The sequence below is a fragment of the Pleurodeles waltl genome, chromosome 11 (assembly GCF_031143425.1).
Source record: "Pleurodeles waltl isolate 20211129_DDA chromosome 11, aPleWal1.hap1.20221129, whole genome shotgun sequence".
Taxonomy (NCBI): Eukaryota; Metazoa; Chordata; class Amphibia; order Caudata; family Salamandridae; genus Pleurodeles; species Pleurodeles waltl.
Window position 1 is genome coordinate 166,007,978 of NC_090450.1, and position 13,125 is coordinate 166,021,102.

The window sequence follows — 13,125 nt, forward strand, 5'->3', positions numbered from 1 at the left end:
TTTGTGGCAGCTGTTTGTTGACTTCACTATGTACAAGGACATATTTGCACTGTCATGTCAATTACAATATTTTGAAATCACAGCCAGACTCCAGATAGTTTTGTGCAAAATAGGTGTTTATTTAAGTGCTCAAAATGGGATGGGTGGTTTCAAGTGGGTGGGGGCTATGGTGAAGGAATGTCCATGGCAGAGTCCAGAGTAACAGTCACACAGGTGCATTGTCCAGAGGCCTGTGGAGAGATGGAGCATGGGCAGTTCAAGGATGGACAGGGTGACAATGTGGGACAGTGGGATGACATCAGGTGGTATCCTTTGCTGGCGGGGGTCTTGACATCCTACTCTGTCTTCTTGCGAGATCTCAGGGACCTCTTGCGGGGTGGTTCTTCTCCTGCAGGAGGTGGGGGTCTGGTGGGCTGCTGCTGTGCGGGGGCCTCCTGTCCACTAGCGCCGGCGGAGGTGGTTGGCTGTTCTTGGTCCAGGCTAGTGGCAGGGGCCCTTTGGTGTTGTTGAGTGTCCGTCCTGGTGTTGATGAGGTCCTGCAGCAGCCCGACCATGGTAACCAGGGTGGAGGTGAGGGCTCTGATGTCCTCCCTGTACCCCCGATAGTGTTCCTCCTGCAGTACCTGGATCTCCTGGAACCGGGCCAGTACCGTCGCCATCGTCTCCTGGGAGCGGTTGTATGCTCCCATGATGGTGGTGAGGGCCTCGTGGAGAGTGGGTTCCCTGGGCCCGTCCCCCCCCTGTCGCACAGCTGCCCTCCGAGTTGCCCTGTTTCCCTGGGCCTCTGCCCCCTGGCCGGTGTGCCCACTACCACTGCCCCCAGGTCCCTGTTGTTGTTGGGGTGGTGGGTTATCCTGGGTGCCCTGTAGTGGTAGACACACCGCAGATTGACGCGCCCTGGAGACAGAGGCATGGGCCCGCTGGGTGGGAGCTGTGCTGGTGTTCCCAGAGGGGTTTGGGTCTGTAGTGGCCGGGGCCTGTGTGAGGGGAACCGACTGTCCAGAGGTCCCCGATGGTCCGGGCTGGTCATCGGTGTCCAGGTCGACAGAGCTGCTGTCATCGCTGACGGCCTCTTGGGTGGGGGGTGTGGAGAATTCTGGGCCCTCCGCGGCGGTGTGTTGACGGTCGGGTCCTGCAGGGGTATAGAGGTATGGTTATAGTTTCAATGTGTGGCATATGGGTGTATCTGTGGGTTCCCGTGTCCCCAAGTGCTGGCATTCGTGTGTGGGGGCTTTGGTGAGGGTGGCTTGTGGGGGGGATGTGTATATGCATTGGGCATGCTTTGGTGATGGGTGTCCATGCTTAGTGGACGCATGCAGGCCTAGGTTTTTGGATGTGTGGGTTGTGATGGTGAGACATTGGCAGGGAATAGGTGTGCTGGGGGTGGGGGTGAGGATGGTGGTGGGGGTGAGGATGGTGGTGGGGGTGAGGGTGGGGGTGAGGATGGGGGTGGGGGTGAGGGTGGGGTTCGAGGATGGGGGTGAGGGTTGGGGTATGATTTGGCATGCAGGTGGGGGGGAAGCAGTAGTGAAGCTTCAACTTACCAGTATCCATTCCTCCGCCGACTCCTGCGAGGCCGTCAGGATGCAGGATGTTCAAGACTTCCTCCTCCCATGTTGTAAATTGTGGGGGTTGAGGTGGGGGTCCTCCGCCAGTCTTCTGCACGGCGATGTTGTGCCTGGATACCATGGAACGCACCTTCCCCCGTAGGTCGTTCCATCGCTTCCTGATGTCTTCCCGATTTCTGGGGTGCTGTCCCACAGCGTTGACCCTGTCGACAATCCTCTGCCATAGCTCCGTCCTCCGGGCAATGCTGGTGTATTGGATCTGTGTGCCGAACAGCTGGGGCTCTACCCGAACGATTTCCTCCACCATGACCCTGAGTTCTTCGTCTGAGAAGCGTGGGTGTCTTTGGGGTGCCATGGGGTGGTGTGTATGATGTGTGGGGTGGAGTATGTGTAGTTAAGTGTGTTGAGTGTGGTGGTGTGTGTTGTTTTGTGTGTGGATATTGTGTGGGTGATGGTGTTGAGTGGCTGTGGCTGCTAGTTTGTGGATGGTGGTGTCTCGCTCTGGCCTTCTTTCAGAATTTTTGGTCGTAGGGGTTTGTGGGTGATGTGGGTGTGTGTTTTATATTGTATTGTGTGTGTGGGAGTGGTGTGTGTATGTGTATCAGGTGTGTGGAATTCAAATCGGCCAATGTGGCTGAGTTTTGTTCGTTTGTGTGTATTCTGACCGCGGCGGTGTGTCCCGCCAATGGAATACCGCGTTTGAAAGACCGCCGCGTGGATTCGTGGGTCGTAATGGCATGGGCGTATTTCTGTTGGCGTGACGGTGGAGGTTTTGTCACCTCCACTTTTCCGCCGACCGCTGGTCTGGCGGTCTGTTGTGGCTGTCGGATTTTGGGAGGTTTGCCTGCTGCGGGTCAGAATGGCCGTGGCGGGTTTTACGCGACCGCGGCGGGATTATGGAGGATTTCTGACCGGCGGTAGGCGCCTTTTACCGCCGAGGTCAGAATGACCACCTTTGTCACTATCTAACTCGGCGTGGATAGTTCTGTGCTGATCCTATGCTTAAAACCTTTGATAGATAAACAGACATTTGAGGTAAGCCAATCTAGAGTGTCGTTGGTGTTGCAGGGTGCTCCTTACTAGAGCTGCTCTCCACCTAAACTTGGGAACTTCCCAGAGTTCTCTATTCTTTTTTGTATAATTTATGCGTCACTCTAACCCTGAAAGGGATTTGTTTTGGCATATATATGTATATTTATATATACATATATATATATATACACACACACATATATATATATATATATATATGCATATATAATATATTATCTTTGTTTTGACCTGTGTTGATGTGTTTTATGCTGCTGTAATGTACTGAATAAAGGACCTGATATAGAAGTTGGCAGAGGAAATTCTCTGTCACAAACGTGACTGATATCTAAGCCGCCGTATTAAGATCAACATAGGATAGAATGGGATCGAAATGGGGCAGATGGGGTATCTGTCATGTTTGTAGCAGAGGATTCCCCTACGCCGACTTCTAAATCAGGCCCAAAGTTATTGAAGTTATTGACTGACTTGCATTTGAGCCCTGGATAAAACTTTAAAAACAGCCTGCTGTAGAGAAAAAATCAAAACACAAAATTTTGATTTCTGCATGCAATGGATCTCTAGGATAAAGTTTTACATTTTTGATGATTTAGAGTACTTTTGAAATGCAACATAGTCCCTAATTACTAGCAATGTATTCATTCTATAAGAGGCGGAATAATATATAAATGAAAGTGAAATATTTCTCTGGACAAAGACCATAGGGATCCCCTGGAACCCACTCCACTCTTTTTATAGAGAAGATAACTGGCAACAATATGTCATGGGGGTAACTGCTATGTTAAGTCACACCTAAACATTTAGTTCACTTGTGTGGAGTATCTAAAACACATCATGTTATAAAAGTGGACCATGATGATGCTTGAAGAATTGGAAGTAATGTGGATACGTCTCTGAAAACAATAAATTGTGTTAAATAGCACTTCCACGTAAACTTAGTTACACCAGTTTTTGTCCAATACAATATTACATTATATTATTGATAATTTCATCAAAAAAACAAAATGACTGGGAAAGGCTACACCCCTGTTAAATATTTGCAATTTCAGTAACTGACCACGACAGTTAACGGCTACAACCTAATGTTGATCAAAGTACATGACTTGTTTGCTTAAACAGGTAACTGATATACATTAAAAATATACAAATGAAATGTAGGTACTGATTTTGCAAATACAAAAATATAGCAACAGTAAATGACTTACTCAACTGACACAACAATTGCATTCAATCTGTCTGCGATCAGTCTTGTCAGATAGTCGTATGAATCTGCAACGAAGTAAAAAGAAATCACTAATAAAATTCATATTAACATACTGATTTACAGTGAAACTGTAGTGCACAAACTTAAGATGAGGCAGTCATTGGTGTCCCGGGGAGATGGACATCATACCTTTCCACACATACTAATTTAATTAAGAACATGTTACTGCTAAGTGATTCTTTGGGGCAATACATAAGCCTACGTGTTTTCCTAAAATAAAATGTTTGAAGAAGCATATAGGCCGATATTATCAGTATAAACAGAGATATTCAGATTTAGAGTTTAAGGTGAAAATAGCACCTAAAAGCACAAAGCACCACTTGCGTTCTTCTGGTCACGCTAGATCGGGAGAAAGGCAAAAAGCCAACCGCAATAGAGCACAGGTCAGATACAGGAATTACGTTAGTTCCGGTGAGGAGTTACCTTCTGAACTTGGTGTGAAGAGTTCTGTTTACAGTGGAGGAGGCCGCGAGGAGCAGGTAGATGGTCACAGATGATCATCAATGTAGCGCAAAAAGCAGGCTGGGCGTTACAGGGTGTCATCGATGTAGCGTGAAGGGCCGGGTGGGCATCATGACCATGGATTGATGTAGTGTCATGCTGGTGGTCATTGCAGGCTGTTGTTCATATAGCGCGAAATGTGACTTTCACATTTCCGGTCATTGCTGGTGGTCGCTGTACCATGAAGAGCAGGTCTCATTGGTGTTTTGTGTTGACAGTCATCGTTGGTGGTAGAATTATAGCTTGATCAGGCCTGTTTGTTGTTGCAAGGGGGGCAAACTTCAGCATTTTCACCTTTTCCTTTTGGAGGAGTACATCTGAATACCAGCCAATGGTCCAGGACCTGGGGAGGTACCTCTTGGGGGTCTGGAACTCACTCCAGCAGAGGCCAGCAGTGCTTAGGAAGGTAAAGTTGCAGGCCCAGGTGCATCAAGGACCAACAGATCAGCTCTGCAGTTGCAGGGCAGTCTCTGAATCTTGTTGTACCCCTGTAGCTCACAAAGTAGGTCAGCCCACTGACCCTTGAGGTCACTATGGTTAGCGTGGGGTGAAAACAAGTAGGTCCAATCTTCATTTTCAGACAGATAGGTAATCCTTCAACAGCAGGGCAGCCTTTCTGTTTCTTGCACAGGTCCAGAAGTGTTCTAAGTGGCTCTGGAGGTCCAATAGTTATACTTCGTGCCAGCATTTGTGTAGGAAGACTCGCTGTCCTACCCCCACATCTGTTTCTGGAATGTTCTTCCTCTTTCATGGCTCTAAAATGTGTGGAGGTGATAAAAAGAAGGGCATGCCTGGTGTCAGGTACCTTGTTTATTGAGGAGGCAAAGCACTTTGAAGTGTAAGTGGGGTGGAGCCCCTCCCTAGTCCAAACAGATATTTGGGGTGAGCGGTTTTAGAGTGTCAGTGATATTGTAGAGTATTTCACATAAAACAGCTGCTCTCTACCTAAAACTTGGGAAATATATGTATATATTTTTGACATCTAAAAAACAATGTCAATGTGTTGTTATGGTTTATAATTGAAACTAAAAAAACACTAATGTTCACAAGTTATGATTAGAACATAATCCATAACTCACACAAAAGCCACATAAACCATAACTCACACAACAACTGACATTCTAATGCCTTTACCCATAATGCGAAAGGTGTATAAGTATTTAAAAAAACACCTCACATCACACTTACCACTTAAAATAGGATGACTATGAATATATGGTCAGATTGACTAACCTTTCAGGCAAAGCAGTGTAGCAAAGCAACTTGCTGCATTGTTTGAAAGGAGGAGAGCAGAAATGTGCCATATTTACTAAGATATTTCTCATTTCAGCTCTCTCACAGCTCAGGAGCACTTCAGGCAGCCTAGCACCAATGCAGACACCCTTGCACCACAGTGCACCACAGTGCAAGGGTGCCTGCGTTACAAGGAGAATTGTTTTTGTACAGAAAGGGATACCTTCCAGCACAAAAACAATCTCTTGAGGCATTTCCTCTTCCTGTGTGTGCTACAGATTGCAGCACACACAGAAAGGGGAAATAACAAGGAGAAAAAATATATTTTTCTCCTTGTTACGCCTTCTTCTGGGAGACGTAGCAATTTCATGCAATCCCAGGTTTACAAACTTTGCAAATCAAGGATCCCATGAAATCCATGGGTGTATGAATGGGAATGTCCATGTTCCACCCATGAAATGCCTCTCAGAATGACATGTAACGCAATGCAGTGAAAGCCACTTTTTTACAAAACCACACAAGGCAGCACAAATGCAACAAAAGCGGTGCAATCATGATGCAAAATGTTAGTAAACCTGTCCCATACTATCATTTATTGGTTCAAGTACATGTTGATATCTAATTACATTTTGCTTTTTTTGTTATATCTGGGTACACATAATCTTGTGAGGTCATAAGGATTCCACTTGATTTGTGAGTTATGATTTGCATGACTGATGTGCGAAATATGTTTTGAGGTCCTAACCATAACTTGACAATTTCACTGGTTTTTGGTTTTAATTCAATACCATAGATGTACTTTAACTGATTTTTAGGTGAATTTCTAAATGTTGTTTTTACACATAACAATGAAACTATGAGTTTACTTTAGCCTTTAACTTTTTCATTCATTGTTTTATCATATACTACATCGAAAAGATCTGTCCCCCCTTATCTTCCATGGATGTCAATCCCAGTTATCCATTGCTAGGGTTCGGCTGGAGGCCATTTGAAGTGCCCAACTCACTGTGTGTGGTCAACACCCAATGTTTATGGCCGATAGCCACGCACAGCATGAGTTGGCTGCAGAGCTGGTACCTGGCTAGGCCATATAGCCACCTGACAAGGATGCAACACCTGCTGCACACAGCCTTTGACCTTACACAGGAAGGGTTGATCACATGGCCTAGCCACCAGCCAGACCTTTGTTTACTGTCATTAAATTATATTATCAGTCTATCTGTGGGTGTACTCCTTCCTTGTAAACTGTAAATGTAGCTTTTCTGGCCTGATTCACAAAGGTAAACAAACGTTTGTTTAAGTTTACTCTTTTACCATAGTCATTAAACTGTGGCTTAATAGTCATTTTTACGATTACAGACTCTGCAGTTGGGGTGGAGACCCTGTACACAACAATACAGATGTGTCCTATGTTTTTATGTTGGAGTTCTCTGTGTAAGTTTACCTTTGTGAATCAGGCCCTCTGTGTCCATATGTTAACATATAAAAACGGGAGGGATTAACAATTTACTTTTGCAGATTGCTGCTGGAAGAGCTGAAAGGTTCTGGCCAAATATTTTGAAGAATATGTCCTCCCGGGACTAATGGCTTCACATGCATGCACACGATTCACGGTTGCCCACTGTACTTGGCCCACCTATTTAGCTGGGGCCAACTGTGTTTTCCCCATGGACGTCATTTAGGGCTTTCCAGGGGTTGCATCATCAAAGGTCATAATCCAGGATCAGTGGTAATAAGAAGTACCAAAAAAAAAATATACTGTTTGCTCTAGGTTTTGAGTGTACTTTCGTACCCAACTATAAGAGGTGGATCTGGTCCGTGGGTTATTGATCCTGATTCTGCACTCATGGGTATGACGACTGGACAGTTTTGAAAGTGAAATTTCGTTCGAGAAGGTCTTGTTGGCTTATCACTGGCAAAATCAGGATTATAATCATTAAAAAAATGAGCCTGTATTAACATTACGGTAGACACTTCCATTTGCACAGTTGTAGCAGCCTTTTTGCCATTGACATACCTAATCATCAATTTCGGAACCACCCTCCTTTTGGGAGAAGTGCAGATCCTGATTCATTTTTTTTTTTTTAAACTTCATCGGGCACAGTTAAATTGTCTGTCAGATGTCGAAAGAAAAGACCATTTAACCCCATTGACAGTGTCATACACCATGGCTTGACAGACATGAATCATTCAAGTATTATACGTATAGAAAGAGTGTTTTCAGAGAAAACGCGCAGTCACACTAATACTTATAGACTGTGCAAAAGTCCTGAGTTTAATGTCCCCAGTTTCTTTTATTTTTTTCCTAACTCCTTAGGTGGCAAACTCAGAGTTAACAGTTTTTGCAATTACAAGTCAATGCTGGAAATAGACTGTGTGTTGGATGTGGTTAGAAATAATAGATGGTTTCTATAAAATTGAGTATGCTTGTTCTGCATCCAGACACACAGACCTTTGAATAGCACTTTAATTTTACAGCTACAACTGTGAAAAATGTGGACGTAATATGAAGACCAACTCTAGTGCCCAAAGAAGGTGCCAGTTTTTCTACTATGTCTATTTTGCAGTAAATATTGCAGATAACCTAATTTCTCCCATGGACATAAAAAGCAAGCTTTAAAATTTGCCTCAAGTAGAGCAGTCTGAAATTATTCTTTTGAGGTTCAATGTCACTTTCATGGTAAATGATAACATATGCTACAAGGATCAAAAATGGCATATATAATTGTTTTATTATCTATCTGTGCCTGCTTATGTGGTGTCTAACTGTATTGTTGTGTAGCCTGTATCTGTGTCTTTATGTATCTTGTTGGGAGTGTCAGGCTCTGTGTGGATATGGGTTTCTGGTCCTAACTGGTTTCACTTTGCATATCTCTCATAGTGTATCATTCGTTACTCTTCATTAGGCCTTGATTCCTTGAACCATTTGGCCTCCCTTGTTTATTTATACCTCCAACCTTCTAGTGCTCACTGCTTCCATTTGTAGTAGCCTAGGTTCCTCTCCTGCTTCCGTGTTGCCAACTGGATGCCAACATTCAACTACAGACAACTGATCACTTTTGCAACCACCATCATGCTGATGTTCCTCGAGGCAATGGTGGCCCATGTAGGAAACTGGGCCTTAATAAATCCCTGCAAATCCTTTTGCCAGAACCACACTTCCACACAGTATTGAAAAGGGGAATTTCAGGGGATTTCCTAGCGCTGAGGGATACCAAGGCACAATGGTAAGCCAACGCATTACCTTTAATGGGTTGATGCACATGATTACAAAAGTGATACCCTGAGGACACTTTGGGTATCTGCATTTTCCCATGTATTCATGTGGTATCAGTATGGGATTTTCTGCCTACCCCTTTGATCAGAGGGTGTGGGTGCTCTATTGAAGATAACGCTTCAGATTCCCAGTGTTCCTTGCTGACCAAGGGTAAAGCGAGCAATCATCCACTGCCTGGGGCTAAGGAAATCCTTGGGGGCAATATCTGGGGAATTCCTGAAACCCACTGAGAGGGAGCTAGGGGGATACAACCAACTACTATGAGCTGGTGGACCCATCATTAATGAACTAACAACTCTCTGCTCCAGCTGTCTTCATCAGAATTACTTGAAGGAGGGCCATGAAATAGCAGGCCTGCAGCATGTGGGCCTGTGGCATTTCAGGTTGGTACTAATACCTCTTTCTGCTCCTCTGAGCAGATAGCACACTTAGGGAACATGGTGACAACAGCTGGTTCAGCTGCAACACTGGAGCCTACCACCTTAATCATCAAACATCTACTCACGATAGAAGCTCCAAATCTAGTCTATGAATTCCATTGGCACTTTTGCATATGTCTTGGTTATCATGGACATAGAAAAATAGCATAGCTGTAAGGTAGCTTCAAGTTGCAGTGGCACAATGAGGTATGTGCTGTGATGCCATTACCTAGGCATACCATAGTAGGGGCTACGTCTTTCCTTTGTGTACCTTGAATGTCTACCACTCTGGGAAAGGCTGCATTCAATAAGCCATTCACTAAGCCACTTTATATTTCTGTTGCTCAGCTGAACAGTGCTGGGACCTGTTCATTGCCAGCTGAACAATGCAGGGACCTGGTTCGACTGGAAAGATAAAAGGTGCTTAGTGAATGTCTCAATTAATGCAGTTCCAGTTCTCTTGGTGTCATAGGCAATCAAACACACAGTTAATCATCTCAATCTGTTCACTTTGTTCCCTTGAGCCAGTTTTCAGAACAGCTCATCGATGAAACTTGCAGCGAAACATGAATTTTTCTCGGCCCAAGGCATTCATGTTGCCCAGTGCAATCAGTGGATGGTCCCCACTCTCACTACTGCAATATATGTTTTAAAGTACTGTCTGAGTAGAGGTCTACTGTCTGGCTGTCTTTTGCTCCGCCTGCAAAACATTCTTCATGTTCGCAAAAAGGTGGAAGACAGGTCATGCCTGCAATGCATACTACCAGGGTTAGATTGGACTTTTTGGCAGTTTGGAATTGCTAGATGGAACAGCTTTAAAGGGCCAGTGTGTGGGCTGATTTTTTTTTGTTCCATGGGATGTAACAGGACCAAACAAAAACAGCCCGCCACTGGCTCATTCAAGCTCGCCTAGTGCTAGACTGCCAGATTGCCCAAAAGGCCAGCCCAAACCTGCATTATGCACAACAGGGAGAATTAAAGCATTAACAAGTGAATAAAATAAGCACAGATACACATAACTTTTTGCTGGGCCCGGTGTGAGATTTATGTACCACCCACCACCCATCTTCCCCAAGAGCGTCCTATGCAACAGAAAAAAATACATCATGGAGCACTTCATTTCCTTGTGCCACATTTGACAAAGTAGTTTTAGTGAGTACATTAAGAAAGTAAGGATTATTTCTAAGTTGTACATGTTTTGTTGCTCAGACTATTCTAACTCTCTGTGAAGGAAACTTGCTTTCCCGTTGCCAGTGCCATACATGTTAGTATTTAGCTGTACGTGGAGTCTGCAAGGCTATGTACTATATTGCCTGTATGTGTACTTCACTCATTTTGTATGAGAGTGGATGTCTCTACATGTGCATGGATGTGAATGATGCACTGCAGCAAAAGTGTCTTGCAAGGCAGCTGAATGCCTTGTACCTGTTCATTTTGAAAGAAGGCAGCAATTGCTATTGTACATTCCTTGGATCTTCTGAGTTGTGAATAAGCTTGCACTGCTGTTGTCTGTGGATGTTTTTTCTCCCTTCTGTGTGGGAGGAATGTTTCAATTGTTATGGTTCATCCCATACTTATTGCATGTGGACGGTGTGATTCACTGCTGCTGTACATGTTATACTGATTTTATGTGCAAGTAAAGTTTGAACAACTGATGTCTGCAACATACATGATAGATATGGGGGAAACTTGCCCATCTGCTGCAAATATGGTATGTATATTCTCTGAAAAGTAATCTTGCACAGCTGCTGGTGCAGTACTTGTTCTGTAGCAGGGAAGCTTGCAGGGCTCCCCCAGATCCCAGGTACCACCAACTCCCCAGTGCTATTTACTTTCGAGGGCCCCCCTGGGCCGGCTCCCGCTATCTCCTGGGGTGCCCACCCCCAGTACATAGCTGTTTGCTCTGACTTGGCAGGAGCACTGACAGCTCCCGCCAAGTCAGAGCAAACGGCCAGACCCTGCGGCCAACCCCCACTCACGTGCACCCTCGCCATGCACAGCCAATTACCCCACAAATCACAACACTCATGACATCTTTGATAACATAATTAATTATGTCACTGTAACATCTGCAGTAAAATTATTGATCAGCAAACTGTGCATGGCAGAGGTATTTGTACGTGTAAATTGTGAGCCTAACTATAACATCCATATAGTCTTTATTTTTTAAGTGAATTTCCATGTTTTTTTAATTCCATTTTCTAACTATAATGTCCCTGTAACCTTTATTGCTTTCAGTGAAAAAAAATAAAAAATAATTATATATATATATATACACACACACACACATGTATGTATATATCTCCACTAACTGTCCGTATCAAGTAAGCCACTTCCTGCCACACGACACAGGAATTAATTTAATGGTGGGAAGTTACCTCATTGGCCAATCATATTGCAGTAAGACGAGTACCCATGGGATTGTGAATATCTATTATCCCCACTTACGAAAATCCAGAATGAGTTAAGGAATGGGCAGACTTCATGGCAAAAACCTCAGAGGTGATGAGGGAAATGTTAGTCAAATATGCCAAGATTGACTTAGAAAATACACGCAGAGTTGAAAAAATTACAAGAGATCATTGCTAAACATTAAAAGGACCCAGTATTCATAGAACTTCTAAAAAATCTGGAGGAAAGGTTTGACAAATATAAGGAAGAAATTAAACTGAAGAAGCAACACAAATTTTTGAAGGACAAAGAAAACTATGTTGAAGGGAGAATAGTAACTTATCCCAATCACTTTGACTCGCTGAAACTGGATTTGAAAATTGATGAACCACAGCATAAACAAGAACTCTTGTTGACCACTTCAAGTTCTGATGTTAGCATCAACTCTGAAGACCAATGTATCCTTTTAGGAACATGTCCTTTACCTTTTTATCAGGATTTCATTTGCAGAAACACGTGACCCTGTAAAGCAGTGGATCACGGGGTCTGGGAAGAGGACTAGGCACATGAAAAGGATAAGGCCAGCAAGAAGGGGAGGCAAGAAAGGTGTTCCAAAATAAAACATTGTATTTTAGAGAATGTCCTTTGGGCATCTACAGGAGACAACAGATAAGTGGTAAATTTGTCGAAAAGACTGTTAAGTTCAGAAGAAGAATCTGTGTTGACCCCAGGATGGCCTTTCTGCCCATCAAGTGGTTTTGACTACACTAGAATGAGAACAGACCTACTCCATTTTGTGCGAAACTGTTGAAAATGATTGCTTTGAAAGAAACATTTGAGTGACACAGGCATCATTAATGGATCAGAAGCGCAGGGTACAGGATTTAAATTGCAAGATGTGAATTCTATTGTATCCCTTTATGAGTTAGAGAGCATCAGGGACATGACAGCTTGTATAGATGAGGTGATGTCTTAAGTAAGATCAGTTTTGAGATTGATGATACCTGCAACAGCGGAAAGGGACCCAAGTCTAGATTTAACCTAATGTCACCCATGAAAACATTGAATCTTTTTATAACATCACCACTCTGGAACTGATGAAAATGGCTAAAGATAGAAGCACATATGGTTATGACAATTTAACATTCACACAAAGACAGGCATAATACTCCTTAAGTAAGGATCCTTCCATTATAATAAAGCTCTCAGACAAGGGTGGGAATATTGTAGTGATAAAATACACTGACTATAGGGTGGGAGCTGTACGCCAGATAAGTGATCCCATTTGTTATGAACCTATCACTTGGGAGATTTATAGACAATCTATTCATAAATATCATGATCTCCTGAACAGGTGGCACCAGGAAGGAGTACTTAATATGGATGAGTATAAGTTACTAAAGGAAGAACATCCCAGGAAAC

At 43.8% G+C, this 13,125-nt stretch overlaps 1 protein-coding gene across 1 annotated transcript in view; it reads right to left on the reverse strand.

Annotated features, from left to right (window-relative positions):
* Window positions 1–13,125, reverse strand: part of LOC138265534 (arylacetamide deacetylase-like) — a 239,951-nt gene that overhangs the window by 140,691 nt on the left and 86,135 nt on the right. Inside the window, exon 3 of the mRNA XM_069213338.1 lies at window positions 3,824–3,887. Within this exon, the coding sequence (XP_069069439.1) occupies window positions 3,824–3,887 (64 nt within the window). The remainder of the gene's footprint in view (window positions 1–3,823; window positions 3,888–13,125) is intronic.